Source organism: Cyclopterus lumpus, chromosome 9 (assembly GCF_009769545.1).
Source record: "Cyclopterus lumpus isolate fCycLum1 chromosome 9, fCycLum1.pri, whole genome shotgun sequence".
Lineage (NCBI taxonomy): Eukaryota > Metazoa > Chordata > Actinopteri > Perciformes > Cyclopteridae > Cyclopterus > Cyclopterus lumpus.
In genome coordinates this window covers 16,368,993-16,383,514 of record NC_046974.1, presented here as the reverse complement: position 1 = coordinate 16,383,514, position 14,522 = coordinate 16,368,993, and the positions used below count along the sequence as shown (strand labels likewise).

At 42.9% G+C, this 14,522-nt stretch overlaps 3 protein-coding genes across 4 annotated transcripts; 2 read left to right on the top strand and 1 right to left on the bottom strand.

The window, feature by feature from the left end:
* Positions 1-1,736, bottom strand: srrd (SRR1 domain containing). The gene is made up of 6 exons (XM_034541833.1): positions 1,477-1,736; positions 1,351-1,391; positions 991-1,181; positions 807-905; positions 419-570; positions 1-332 (listed from the first exon to the last, which is right to left on the bottom strand). The coding sequence occupies exons 1-6, from the start codon at positions 1,617-1,619 to the stop codon at positions 92-94; spliced, it is 867 nt and encodes a 288-aa protein (XP_034397724.1). The 5' UTR covers positions 1,620-1,736; the 3' UTR covers positions 1-91.
* A 44-nt stretch (positions 1,737-1,780) lies between these two features.
* tfip11 (tuftelin interacting protein 11) lies at positions 1,781-7,202 on the top strand. Of its 2 annotated transcripts, none has more exons than XM_034542415.1 (15): positions 1,781-1,867; positions 2,886-3,093; positions 3,333-3,504; positions 3,582-3,738; positions 3,844-3,971; positions 4,097-4,258; positions 4,406-4,597; positions 4,707-4,886; positions 5,002-5,136; positions 5,214-5,317; positions 5,443-5,611; positions 5,736-5,979; positions 6,112-6,254; positions 6,389-6,554; positions 6,696-7,202. In XM_034542415.1, exons 2-15 carry the CDS (start codon positions 2,888-2,890, stop codon positions 7,040-7,042), a joined length of 2,505 nt encoding a protein of 834 aa, XP_034398306.1. In that variant the 5' UTR covers positions 1,781-1,867; positions 2,886-2,887; the 3' UTR covers positions 7,043-7,202. The 2 variants fall into 2 exon arrangements, with proteins under 2 accessions (XP_034398306.1, XP_034398305.1); XM_034542414.1 differs by lacking the exon at positions 1,781-1,867 and adding an exon at positions 2,208-2,406.
* A 414-nt stretch (positions 7,203-7,616) lies between these two features.
* On the top strand, positions 7,617-14,329 carry thoc5 (THO complex 5). Its single transcript, XM_034542371.1, has 20 exons — positions 7,617-7,737; positions 7,981-8,081; positions 8,637-8,780; positions 8,998-9,111; positions 9,485-9,582; positions 9,717-9,863; positions 9,971-10,085; positions 10,350-10,482; positions 10,571-10,648; positions 10,798-10,841; positions 11,560-11,659; positions 12,374-12,482; positions 12,634-12,735; positions 12,820-12,916; positions 13,005-13,116; positions 13,207-13,310; positions 13,416-13,503; positions 13,596-13,711; positions 13,828-14,018; positions 14,122-14,329. The coding sequence occupies exons 2-20, from the start codon at positions 7,983-7,985 to the stop codon at positions 14,183-14,185; spliced, it is 2,055 nt and encodes a 684-aa protein (XP_034398262.1). The 5' UTR covers positions 7,617-7,737; positions 7,981-7,982; the 3' UTR covers positions 14,186-14,329.
* The last annotated feature ends 193 nt before the right edge of the window (positions 14,330-14,522 follow it).

Below are 14,522 nucleotides of genomic sequence, written 5' to 3'. Positions count from 1 at the left end.
TCAATTTAAAGAAGGACTCATTTATTTAGAAACAAAATGCAGATAAAATAGAAACAGTAGAAAACATGAAGTAAAATGTCCATTTCCTGTATCAGCTCTGTGTTTCCCTCTGGATTATCTCCAAATCAGAGCAGTGTTGGTACTGTGGTTCAGGCGGCTCTGCCCAGGTGGATTGTGGGAGTCTTTTAAGGTTGCTGGTGGGAAAGGTGATTACTGCAGTGTCACTGAAGACGTCAATCAGACGGGATGGACAGGGCAGCTGTCTCTCCTCACACACAGACACTGCCTGAGTAATGTAGCTGTAGTCACGCTTGAACTCTCTGTCAACAGTTCTGTTGGGACGACAGACAGAAAACATCACCTCTGCCCTCCTCCACTTTAATAAATATCATCTCCCTCATTTTTGTCTTATACTAACCTGTCCATCAAGCCATTGAAGCTGTTTCCAATGATTCTCATCAGAGGAAGATGTTGCACACTCCAATTCTTCCACAAAAGGTTGTTGTACAGGGCTTTCCCACAATGCATCAGGTAAAAGAGCGTGGACTTAGTCGCCAGACACTTCCCCTCCTGCACAATACAGTGAGAGAGAAAGCACTGATTTCCTACCTTACCAGTAAACTGCGGCGACCTGAAACTTGCTTGAGATAAGTCACGTTAGGTTCTTTATTGTTGTAAGTTAATCCACTTGGCAGTACTGTTACGGGTTTGTAAACACACAACAGCATGTGCACTATTCATTTGTTCTCCATGCAGTATATCTGCTTACTGTTTTTTGTTTTTTTTACTTTTTGCCAACAACTGACCTCATTCTCTGTGAGTACAGTCAGACCCAGCTCTCTCAAAACAGCCATCTCTCCAGATGAGAAAGCAGGATCGTAAACAGAGCAGTCCTTCAGTGGAACCTAAAGCAGTGACACACAGGTCAGAAAATGAATAGGATCTCATTGAGACGGTTTCTTATCTCGTTGGATAAAAATATTCTCGAACCTGTCCTGCGTCCAGCAGCAGCAGTAACATGGCAAGCTGGAAGCGAGCTGACACACAGGAGGAAAAGGAGCCAAGGCCATAACACACACACTGTTGACACAGTCTGCCATCTTTGGTGCTCCCCAGCTGGTCTGCGGTGCCCTCGGTGTCCTTGTTCTCTGGAGGGTTTGATAAGGCTGAGGATGCTGCCTCTAAAGACAAGAGTACTGAAAGGGTCACTAAATGATTCCACAAACGAACAAAATGGGTATTAATAACGCCACTTGTCCAACTTACTCACACAATATGTATTAATAACGCCACTTGTCCAGCTTACTCACACAATATGTATTAATAACGCCACTTGTCCAGTTTACTCACTTTTCCAATCTTGCCAAAATTCCTCGCATCTTAGCTCAGACCTACAGAGTGGGAGGATGAGCATAATGACTGAACTCCGCATTAAACATAAATACTTATCCAGGAGACTGCTGCATAACTTCTTACACGGTGTCTCGTATTCGTTTCACAGACTTCCCGATATCCAGCTGCTCCTGGCTGCATGTTGAGGGCACCTGAAGGGATTTGGATTTCCGCGCTGCACCTTTTCGTCTCCGGGCCACCTGCCACTCCTCTCCGGGGTCCGACATATATGCTATTTCACAGTTGCCTCATGTATACATGAGCAGACATGTGACAAAATAAAAATATTCTATCGACAAAGTTCTTATAAGTGCAGCCAAGGGTTGTCGAGTCTGAGACCAATAGGACTGTTTTGAGTGTAACACACGCAGATCCTTTTCCGGTGTCATGAAAATGAGGTAGACTACTAGATGAGTTTCCCTGCATTAACCTCGTAGAATCAGTGGACATTTGAAGTTCAGCCTGACAAACACTGGTACATGCTTGAATTTAAACTGAAATGCTTTAAAAATGTTGTTTTGCCACCTGCCATTAATCAAAAAAACTAAACAACATGTAATCATATTCTAAATTGGTTTGTTATGTTCCGTGAGATTGAGGCATATTTACGCCTACATTTACTAACGTACGCCAGTGATGAGGACATGCTGCAGGGCTCTCTTTATTTTTCATAAAGATCCAGGATATATTGTAAAATATAGCTCTTTTTGTTTTTTTGTCATGTTTATTTAAAAACCCCTGGTGTAACACCCTGCGGTACCGTAGTGGGGCAGTAAAGATTGTATACGTTGGTTTGCGATTCTCCATTAAATCAGAGACGAGCAAGAAGCGCAGCAGCGGAGGTCTTCGTGGTATCAGGGTACAACGTTTGGTGCAACACCCGCAGTTACGTCGTCAACCGGATGTACTTGTGTGTTCGTAAAACATGGTGTGAAACGAATACGACAGTTTAACTTTCATTACTGCCACAGAGGAATTAACGTATAGCTGATTTCCGGATAACGAACGTTTCAGGTGAGTTATAGAAAACCGTGTTTCCATTATTCCCAACACGCACGCAGGCAAAGCGAGCCGTTGAACTACGTCAGCTAACGTGAGCTAGTGAATGGTGTACGAGCTTGCCTTCACATTGTGTTCCCTCCACAGAGGCAGATCTTTGTAGGTCCATGTGACGCTAGTTGTTCAGGATTGTTAACGAAAAGTGCGTTAATAGTGTTTCATAACCAGCCAGCTATTTGAGATGATGCTGTTTGCATCTTACTTTGAGTTAAAATACGAGCTAAATTGTTGTTGACTTTATATCTGGGCCAGATACAATGACCACGTGACCACAGCTAACGTTATAAATAAAACTTAAAAGACAAACCAAATTTACAGGATGAGAAAAATCAAGGAACCTCAACTCGTAGACGTCTTTGCGAGCTTTTAGCCACCTCTCGTGGCTTTCATCAGGACTTTAACCGCCTTGGTACTTTGTTTATTGTGATGTCCAGAGATGTCCATGTCCCATCTTTATGGGAAGAGAGAGGAGGAAGAAGATGGTGTTGAGGTGGAGAGCTTTGAGGTGACAGACTGGGACCTGGCCAATGAGTTCAATCCAGACCGTCGCAGACACAGGCAGACCAAGGACCAGGCGACCTATGGCATCTGGGCTGACAAGGACTCAGACGAGGACGAGAGGCCTAGCTTCGGAGGCAAGAAGTAAGGCATGGGTTTATTTCTGTTGCTGCCCCGATGCTCCTGTTGTGGTACTTTAATCAGCTCCCAACCATAACCGTAATTCCAACCAGTTATCTTTGCTACGTCTAACCTAAACCCTAACTCGAATGGGGGAAACATAAATCTTAACGGGGCAAAATATCAATATGAACACCAACTCCTGTATTTCTAAACAATTTTTCAACAAAATTGTAAATCGTTTGTGTTTTGTTTTTTTCGAGATCTAAAGATTACAGTGCTCCAGTAAACTTTGTGAGTGCTGGTCTGCGTAAGGCTGCAGCTGAGGAAAAACGGCAACAGCAAAAAGAAGAAGGAGGCTCTGATGACTCTGAGGATGATGGTCCTTCAGCACCTCCCCCTCCTCGCAGCACTGCTCCCCAAAAACTTCAGATGGTAAATTGTGTTTTATTTTATTTACCCATTGCAGTCTCACAGTATATTTTTTTTAAACAATGTATTATTTTTTCTAGGGTAATTTCCGGGGTAGCCAGTCCCAGAGGTTTGCAGGTGGCATACAGTCTGGTAAAGGCATCGGTAACTGGGAGAAGCACACAAAGGGAATTGGACAAAAACTTCTGCAGAAAATGGGCTACCAACCAGGCAAAGGCCTGGGCAAGAATGCTCAAGGTGGGTCTGAGGAGACTTTGTTGTAAACGTTTAGTAAAAGTATTTTTACAAGATTTTCAGACTAGACTTGATATACTCTGATTTTACACCCTCTTATTAATGCAGGTATTATAAACCCCATTGAGGCAAAGCTTCGTAAAGGCAAGGGAGCAGTGGGTGCTTATGGCAACGAGCGAACACAGCAGAGTCTTCAGGACTTTCCTGTGGTTGATTCAGAGGAAGAGGAGGAAAAGGTAAAAAGTGTTGTAGGAAGAAGAAAAAAAACTCCTATTTTTCCAGCTACACTCTCTGTTAGACCAAATTACATAAGTGATATTGTAGTCAATAACATTTTTTGGACATTATTCTCAATGTGTAGGAGTTTCAGAAGGAGCTAGGCCAGTGGCGTAAGGATCCTGCAGGGTCTGTAGGAAAGAAGAAACCCAAGTACTCCTACAGAACCGTAGACGAGCTGAAGGCTAAAGGCAAGCTGGCAGGGCGCAGTACAGTGGCGTCAGCTGGAGAGTTGGCACAGGTCAAGGTATGTTTGCAAAGTGTTTTATTAGCACTCCTTTGCGTCTGTCTTACAGGAATGATATCAGGGCACTTTTGAATTGTGTAATCAAATGGTCGGCTGCCATTTTTGTTTCTGAATCTTATTTTTCCTCATAACCGTTTCCATCTTCAGGTAATCGATATGACTGGAAGAGAACAAAAGGTTTATTACAGTTACAGTCAAATGTCCAACAAGCACAGTGTTCCAGACGAAGCTCCACCAAGCTTGTCCACTCAGGATCAGAAGGGATCTGGCTTTGCTCTCCCTGAACTCGAACATAACCTGCAGCTACTGATAGACCTCACAGAACAGGACATATTACAGGTATAAAGGAACCCCAAAAATATCTGACAACTCTGTACCCCTCTGCTGCTTCTTCTTCCACATACTGACACGCTGTCTCTTTTGCAATCTTATTTTCCACCTCCTGTAGTCCACCAGACGTCTGCAGCATGAAAAGGATGTAGTTGTGTCTCTGAGCCACGAGTCACGAGCACTTCAGAGCAGACTGGAGGCAGAGAAAGATGCCATTCAGAGAATTGAGGCCGTACTTGCATTGGTGCAGCGTTTTCCTTCTGGGGAGATGGCGCCTGGGGAGGCACCCACCCTGCAGGTATACAGTGAACACACAAAGACAAACCACAACAGTTATCAGGCTGTTTCAGTTAGTTAGTCCTTGCTCTGTTATTACATCCATATTGTGATTGTTTTTCCTTCTCTCTTTTCAGGAGTGCGCACAGATCTTTGAGACTTTACAAACAGACTATTATGAAGAATACAAGATTATGGGATTGGCAGACTTAGCCGTAGCTGTTGTTCAACCATTACTCAAAGATAAACTTCACTCTTGGGACCCGCTGAAGGTATGCTTTAGTAACTTTATACTTAAGCTTATCATTGATAAGCTACCACTCTTCAGACCGTTTTTTCATTATTTCAGGACAGCTCTTATTGTCTGGAAGACATCGGTCAGTGGAGAGCAATCCTCGAATCTAGAGAGCTCCATAGCAGTGCCCCAGATTCAAACATGGACCCTTACCACAGGTCATTTTAAACCCACAAACTAAGCTGTCCTCACATATTTACACAATTTATTTATACTAGCAAGGTGTTAAAGCTTATTTTTGATGTATGTTTGGGACATGTGCGTCCTGTCTTTGTCGGTCCAGACTGTTGTGGGAAGTGTGGATCCCAGTGATGCGGCCCTGTGTGTCAGGCTGGCAGCCTCGTATAGTTGGGCCTATGGTGGACTGCGTGGAAGTGTGGGCTCCTCTTCTCCCCCTGTGGATCCTGGAATACCTGATGGAGCAGTTGATCTTACCCCGGCTACAGCGAGAGGCAAGATGCATCTCCACTTAAAGACACACTTACTTAGATGTAGAGAAAATCATGTGTTTGTGATCATTTTACATTTGTGGATAATTGGCTTCTACATAGCGATCTGTTTTCATTCATTTGATAGGTGGATAATTGGAACCCTTTAACTGACACAGTCCCCATCCACTCCTGGATCCATCCTTGGCTGCCTTTGCTCCAATCACGTCTAGAGCCTCTTTACCCACCAATCAGGAGCAAACTATCCAATGCCTTGCAGCGATGGCATCCCAGTGACACTTCAGCCCGCCTCATCCTGCAGCCTTGGAAAGATGTTTTCACACCAGGTGCATGGGAGGCCTTCATGGTGAAAAATATCATCCCTAAACTCGGTATGTTTTTATCAGCCTTAAGTATAGCAAGGTAGTTGAAGAAAATGTATTTTCCCTGTAGTCTTTTCCTTACATGTCTCTCATTTTTACACTGGTTTCTCTTCATCTGATTACTTCTGTGCCTCTCCTCAGCTCTGTGTCTGGAGGAGCTGGTTATTAACCCTCACCAGCAGCAGATGGAGCCATTTAACTGGGTGATGGACTGGGAGGGCATGCTGTCCCCCTCCAGCCTTGTGTCCCTGCTGGACAAAAACTTCTTTACGAAGTGGTTGCAGGTCAGTTAATATACTTCCACAGAAAAGTAAATAACATGCACTTAACCGCATTTAATTATTGTATATATTAAATTGTATGAAATGTTTTGTTTTTGTAACTTTGGTTATATGTGTTTGGGTTTGGGTTATTTTAGGTCCTGTGTTCATGGTTGAGCAACAGTCCTAACTATGAGGAAATCACTAAATGGTACCTGGGCTGGAAAAGCATGTTTAGTGACAACTTGTTGTCGCAGCCGCTCATTAAAGAGAAATTCAACGAAGCTCTGGACATCATGAACCGCGCAGTGTCTTCGGGCATGGGTTAGTATTAATACAGTCTCAGAAAATAAACATATAAAACCAATTGAACAACATTCCTCTTTAATATTATGATAATGCTGCCATTTTTTCCTCTGCTGCAACATAACATACTACAGCACTCTTTATTTTTCATATCCACAGGTGGATATATGCAACCTGGTGCACGGGAGAATATTGCCTATCTAACACAGACCGAGAGACGAAAGGACTTTCAGTATGAAGCGATGCAGGAGCGCAGAGATGCCGAGAGTGTGGCTCACAGAGGCATCAGTGCTGGTGTGCCGACTAATTTTAAAGATCTTATCCAGACTAAGGCAGAGGAGAACAACATTGTCTTTATGCCCTTAGTAGCCAAACGGCACGAGGGAAAACAGCTGTACACGTTTGGGCGTATCGTCATCTACATAGACAGAGGGGTTGTTTTTGTGCAAGGAGAGAAGACTTGGGTGCCCATGTCTTTGCAGAGTCTGATAGATATGGCCAAGTGAGGGTGGACTGACTGATTCTTGGTTCTGTTATGCTTTAAACTGCATTGTTAGAGCAAACGTTTGTTTTTTAGGTTACTTCAGTATGCAGATCCTTGTCAGATGTGTCTTTGTACTTTCTTAAAGTGTCACTAGAACTTTGAATAAATACATTTAGAATGTATGTGGCCTGTTTTTTTTTTGTTTTAATCAGATGTAAAATGTTCAAGCACTGTACTTATACTTTTAGGGTTCATATGGGATGTATGTGATATTAGTTGGTTTTCAGAAGGTTTTGCATTTAACAGACATGGCACTTTCCTCTACCTACACTACTTTAACTTTAAATGATTATGGTTTTATAATTGTACTGTACCTTTTTATAAACGTTCAAAGTTGGTGTATCTTAAAGAGGACACAAGTGTGTGTGTGTATATGTGTATATATATATATATATATGTATATATATATATTTTTTTTTTTTAAGAGTAGTGCGTTTTTTTTTTCTTCATGAATTGCATTATAGGTTATTTTCTTTAAAGTAAGTGGAGTGCAGCTGCTGGTTTTTCTTTCTAGCCACTAGGAGCTTTTTGTCAAAGCAGGGCTTCCGTCCCTCTTCGGCGACTTGAGGTTTACCGAAGTAGCTAACGTCAGTAACGTTACATGTGCATTTGCGCACGATTTCTTTTTAAAAGCAGACGTAGTTTTTCAACGAGCAGGTATGTGGCTATTTATACACATTAGATCACACATTCAATACATTGACGGTTATGTAACTATGTTTGGACAGCTGCCTTTATGAGCCGACAAGCTAACAACCGTTAGCCAATGAGCTAACCTTAGTCAGATGGCGGAGAGCTAACGTTAGCTAGCATGCTAATCGAGAAACACTGGGCACGTTACGTGACTAGCTAGCTAACGGTTTATCGTATTACGCCTTTATGTTCACGGTCTTTATTCAGACATGTCGTCGGACGCCCTGAAGAAGCGAAAGTCCAAGGTTATCCGAAGTGAAGGAGGAACCCCAGAGATGAAGCGAGGTCGCGGAGAGGGAGAACCGCAGGTAACGAGGGTCACTGGGGCCAAAGTTTCCTGTCAGCAGCAGAAATACGCCTCAACAACGTCAATGAAGCCGAGATACAGAAATAAAAACGGTTTAACCAGTTTGTTTTTAAATTTAAACAACGTGAGACGCGGATATACAAACGTTTGGGACTTGATCAACTCCAACGAGTTACATTATTCACATCTTTCACTGTGTTTGTGTGTGTGTGTGAGATTGCGAGATTGGTTCTGTTTGTGTGATTTGGATGAAGGTATTCATGTGATTTGAAACGCAGAACTCTTGTTTGGCTTGATGTACCACTATGTCTAAGCACTAACTGTATATTGTTACCAATCAGATACAATAACATAATGAGTTATCAATGTTGATGTGTGTTCAAGTTCAGAGTGTGGGACCTGACTTAACTCAGTCACTCACCACTAGTTGTGATGTATTCAGCACTTTCACCCACAGCACGAAGAAGAGTGGGATCAAGTTGAAGCATGATCGACAGTGGTGTGATCAACTGTATATTGATGTCGGGTTTTCTTTTTTTAATTTTAAATTGTCTAGGATGTGCGTGTGTACAGTGAGGAGGTGGAGCTGGATGGCAGGGACCCTGAGCAGGACTTCCTGCAGTACAAAGAGTCCTGTGAAGGTTTGGCCACACTCATGAGTGAGATCCAGGAGCTGAAAGCCAATGGAGCCAAAGAGGGTGTAAGAATCAAACATCTAAGATAGTACGCACATCCAAATGACTCATTATAGACTGTTTTCATAGTCAGTTTTTGTCAGACTAGTTACACTCATCAAAGTGATAAGTCATGACCACAGTCATTTATACATGATAAATCAAATACATCACAACATCGTATATTTGATTCTGTGTCTACACCACAATGATGAAGTCTAACTAGTTTTTGTCTGTTCTCAGTGTGCTGAGGTCGAGCAGAGACGTATGCAGAGCTGCATCCACTTCATGAATCTAAAAAAGCTGAATCGTCTGGCTCATATGCGACTAAAGAGAGGCAGAGACCAGACACACGAGGTAACTCCCACGCAACTTTCAAAGGCTGTCCAACTTCCCTAAGATATTAAAGAAAATACCAGCCTTGCTTAAGTTCACTCCATTTCCTTTATTTACTACATTTACTTTTGTGCTGATGAGGAAAGGCAAGTTGAACACCATGAACGTTGTTTCTACTTTTAACACCTAACTGCAGTAGCTGCCACTGTCAGCAGATAAAACCTATCAACCCTCGGGTTTGTTTTCATTTGGACTTCATTAAACCATTTTCTCATCATGCTTATTGATCCTTGTTCTTATTGAGTCCTGGTTTCTGATTATTGGCATGTATTTATTTCCAGGGTCACCTGGGTTGTGTTTGTAAACCAACCGTAACCACCTTTTTTTTCTTCAGGCAAAGCAGAGAGTGGATGTGCTGCACCTTCAGTTACAGAACCTGCTGTATGAAGTTATGCATCTTCAGAAGGAGATCAGCAAGTGTCTGGAGTTCAAGTTAGTACAAAATATATCCTTCGACTTGAGGTCAAGCAAAATGACTACCCATGAAAATATGCTGAAGTTTAACCATTTTTATATACAACAAATATAGTTGAAGAAATATTTTAACATGCCTTTCCCTGATCCAGGTCTAAGCATGAGGAAATAGACTTGGTGCCTGAGGAAGAGTTTTACCACGAGGCACCACAGGACATTTCCAGGCCTCAGCTCACAAAAAATGATCCTCACCAACTCACACTGGCACGACTGGACTGGGAGCTTGAACAGCGGAAGAGGTATGCAAACATGCTCAAAATATTAGTGGCATGTTGCGGTGAAAACAAAAGAGTTTTAATCATTCGGGAGTATATAGCAGCGGTTAAAAGTTTGTGTTTGGATACAGATTGGCAGAGAAATACAAGGAGTCACAGACTACAAAGGAGAAGATCCAGAAGAGCATCGAGGTGAAGAAGGAACATCTGACAAGCTTGCAGCCAGGACTCAATGCCATCATGCAGGTATTAATGAAATGTAATATATAAAAACTGTTTTGGAGCCATATTACAGAGGTTTTGATGGGACCACACGATCACTCCGTCTTTGTTGCAATTGCAACAGCTTGGGGTATTGATTTTTAAAGTGTTAAAGCATGTTTTATTGTTCATTTATTATATTGACTGCTTAATTTCTTTCTTCGTTGAGGTCTTAACGGCTTTAACACCAATAGACCTCACATATGGACCCCTTGAATGACGATATGATTCCTGCACTCTCTTTGCCAGGCCTCTATCCCAGTGCAGGAGTACCTGTCCATGCCTTTTGAACAGGCTCAGATTCGGACAGAGGTTGCCCGCCACCTGCCTCCACCTCTCTATGTCCTGTTTGTTCAAGCTAATGCCTATGGCCAGGCCTGTGGTAAGTCGTCAATAGAGGAACACCAAGTAGAGTTTATTCATGAGATATAAGCCCTGATTGTCATGATTTAATTTTGTTTCCATGTCAGACAAGAACCTGTGTATCTCAATAAGTGGTGATGTGGATGAGGCCAAGGCCCTGTCCAAACCTCCAGAAGATTCCCAGGGTACAAACACTACTTTACATGCATACACTTAGCTTTGATCTGCAGTTCATCTTCGGTTTTACTCAATGCTGCTTAATATTTCAAGATGTTGAAATGATTTGTGAGTGATTCATCTCTAACATCTCCAATCTTGTCCGGATTTCCTCCAGATGATGAGAGTGACTCAGATGCAGAGGAGGAGCAGGAGAAAACGGTGAGGCTTTACTCCCAACACACACATAACGTATACTAATTAATACCCTCAGGTCAGTGAGTTTAACGATTTATTAATATACCCATCTTTGCAACGGAAGGACAAATTGTCCCAGCTGTCACGCGTTGTGGTCTGGCGGGTTGGCGTGTGGCCGCAATCGATCGCTTCCTCCTTCCCGACGAGTGCCAGCAGGGGGATTTGGGGAAATATTTGCCAAGAATGGCTAGGTGACTGTAACCTGAGCCCACATAAGACATGCACACTCGGCACCAGACCAGTGCTGTCTGTTGGGATGTTTCTCTAGTGAACTAAATGTGTTGTTTGAAGAAAATTTGTTTTGTTGCAACCTCTGTCTGGCATATCTGCATATGGCTTTATTGTCCACCTCAGTGGAAATCAGTCTTTTGCTCCTCCCAATTACAAGGTACATTCACTTCACACAACACATAATTTAATGCATACAAATATACAATAGTGCAAACGGGCCGGTAGCAGCAAATGCGCTATATAAACAATAGAAGAGAGCAAGATGCCTTCCAGCTTTTTCATTTGAACTGTTCCCTTCTTTTATCTATAACAATAGAAGTCAATATCATGTTTCAACTGGAAAAATATATAATATGCCAATTGTTTTTCTAATTTATTTGATATGTCAAACATGCACTTTTCCTTGCTTTCTTTATCTTCATCTCTTTTTTGTCTTGCTTTTTATTGACAGAAGAGAAGAAGGCCAACTACAGGTGGCCAGCTGGATGACAAAAGACGAGAGATGCTGAAAAGGCACCCTCTGTCCCTCTGCTTAGACCTCAAGTGTAAAGGTAACTCATTCTACAGTTCTACTTCACATTTATAGTGTCTGCACAAAATATATCTGTGGATTTTGTTGCACATTTACTAGTCATCTGTAATGTATCAATAGCTGTGCTGTATTTTGTGGTAACTCTCCACCTACCAGAGAGAAAGTAAGCTGACCCAGTCTGCTATGATGTCATGACATTATTTGACCCTTGTGTTCCCTCTGCTGGCAGTAAAAGGAATAGTGACTAAAGATGATAGGGAGATCTGCATTGCAGACGTAACTCTACCTAAAGTCGGAGGAGGGAGAGGGAGAGAAAGATGCTTGCATCATTGTGGGTCTGCAGCACCTACAATATGCTGTAAGCTGATTTTCTCATCACCAGTCGCTCTCTAACCTCTGCTTGTGTTTCTACTGGTTCTCTCTCCCCAGTCTTCACTGCTGCCAGCTGCAGCAGTCAGTTTACTGCAGTACAAGCAAAAGGTGTCAGGGAGTGTCAGTGTCACTGTGATTGCAGAGTGGAGCGTGAAAGATGACCATCAGCAGAGTGTGTATCCCCTGGGTGCTGTTAGCTGCCGTCAAGACCACACCCTGTTATTGTTCATCAATGCGCTGCAGTTCAAAGAAAACCCTGGTGGACGGTCACTGGGAGGATTAATAGAAAGAGGGGGATGGAGAGTATCGAGCCAGTAATGGATCAGTTAATCACCGTGTGTTATCCATCATGTCTCCTCAGATGACAGCATCCTCCATCTCTACTTCTACTACCTGATGAATCTGAACATTATGACCGTCAAGACCAAGGTCTCCACCTCCACAGACCTCACCACAGCCATCAGTGCAGGGTGTGTGTGTGTATTTTATCATCTTTGTCTATTGCTTGTGTTGTTTGTAAAATGTGTGTTAAGATGGATGCCTTGTCTACTGCCTGGTCTAAATACAGTAACCTGGACCTGTGTCCCTGAGAGGAAAGTCTAATGATGTCTTCTTTTGCAGGGACCTGCTGAAATCAGACACTCTACTCAGCTGTCTCTACACCAGCGACCAGGGACAAGAAACACCCAATCCAGCTAATCGCTACCAGTTTGATAAAGTCGGGTGAGGATGTCAAGTAATTAAAGGAAATGAGAAGATATTAAGCGAATCACAAGCCAGCAGAATTAACCAATGATTTCCTATTAGGATTGTTTCCTTTGCTGATTATGTGGAGGATCTGGGCCATCCCTACATGTGGGTTCAGAGTCTAGGAGGACTAAATTTTCCCAAAGATCCTTCTGAGGTGTGTGTTGAAATCTAGTATTATCCCACATGAGCACAGGTTCTGCATGTTACAGCCTCATCATGGTGGTGTATATATGTTTTTCCAGGGTGTACGTGTTGGCAGTTCTCTGAGTGCCAGCCACATGGAGAGCACCATGAAGCTGCTGAGGGGACGACTCCTGTCCCGCTTGGCTTTGCACAAACAGTTTGCCTCTCTAGGTACATTATTTTGTAAACAACCACACATCAAATACTCCTGAAGAAGAGATGGGGCATTTTGCCTGAGTTTGTTTGTGCTCCTGTCCTCAGAGCACAGCATCATCCCGGTCTCCAGTGAGTGTCAGAACCTCTTTCCAGCCAAGATCCTTTCGCGTTTAGCTCGCTGGACCACGACCACTCACCAGGAGTACATGGTATGCACACACACACACACACACACACACACACACACACAGCCCTGTTTTAAAAGCAAACAATACTCTTAGTGCAGGACATGTCTCACTGATCTTTCTTGGTAGGATCTGCCATATACTCGTCATGTGACTGCTGCTGGGCTAGCAAATGAGACTGACCTGTACTTCATGGCTGTGGTGGAAAGGGGCACAGGTAAAATACTAGCACTCATGATAGAATTGGCCATTATTTATACATTGATTTTTATGTGTCTCTTATAACACACCATCTTTTTTCTTCCTCAGCTCGCATCCAGGCCGCTGTGGTAATGAATCCCCGTTACCCAGAAATCTCTCCTCTTTTCTCCCTCTCCCTCAGCTGGAAGGGAGAGCGAAGTGGACGCACCGATGACAACCTTCGAGTATGAGCATTTTTCAATATTGATCAGTGTTTCATACGCTTGTGCTCTGTTGATGCACACGCTCATTTTACATCTAGATATTTCAGGCTCTAGCTGACTCATCTTTTCGTTTTTAGGCCATGGAGAGCGAGGTCAATGTGTTCAAAAATGAACTGCAGGGGCCACGACCAGGACACCAGCTCCTGACCAATCAGTTTTTACGCCTGTGTGTCTGCCTCGATGTGTATTTGGAGACTGAAATACAAGATGATAGTGTGGAGGGACCACAAGAGTTTCCCAGAGAAAAGATGTGTCTGCGCACTGTCAGGTACACAATCACAAGAAGCTATTAGTAGACACAATGTGGTCAGAAGACAACTTGGTATCTGAATAGATTTACTGTATCTCTGACATCTCATTCTTTGTCTCAGGGGTCCAAATCGTCTGAAGCCATTCAAGTACAACCACCCTCAGGGCTTCTTCAGTCACCGCTAGAATGGTCCATGTGATTCTCAATGCTGTGCTTCACAACTGTAACTTCCTTAAGCTTATCTTTGTGGCTCTTTGACACAAAGTATTCATTTTTAAAAGTCTTTTTACCTGTTTGAAAATAAAAAAACACCATGTTATTTTCTTGAATGAGTGTGTGTCTGGTCTATTTTAAGGTTATGTTGCACCCAGGCTTTGTTGTGCACTCCAAATGTAGTTGTATGTAGCAAAGATATCACTCATTTTCTTGCACATTGGAGTGCTGAATCCAGACATCCATGCCTCAAAGACTTATGGATGTATGTCATTGGAAGAAGCCACTGGGGCTGATTACTAGTTGAGT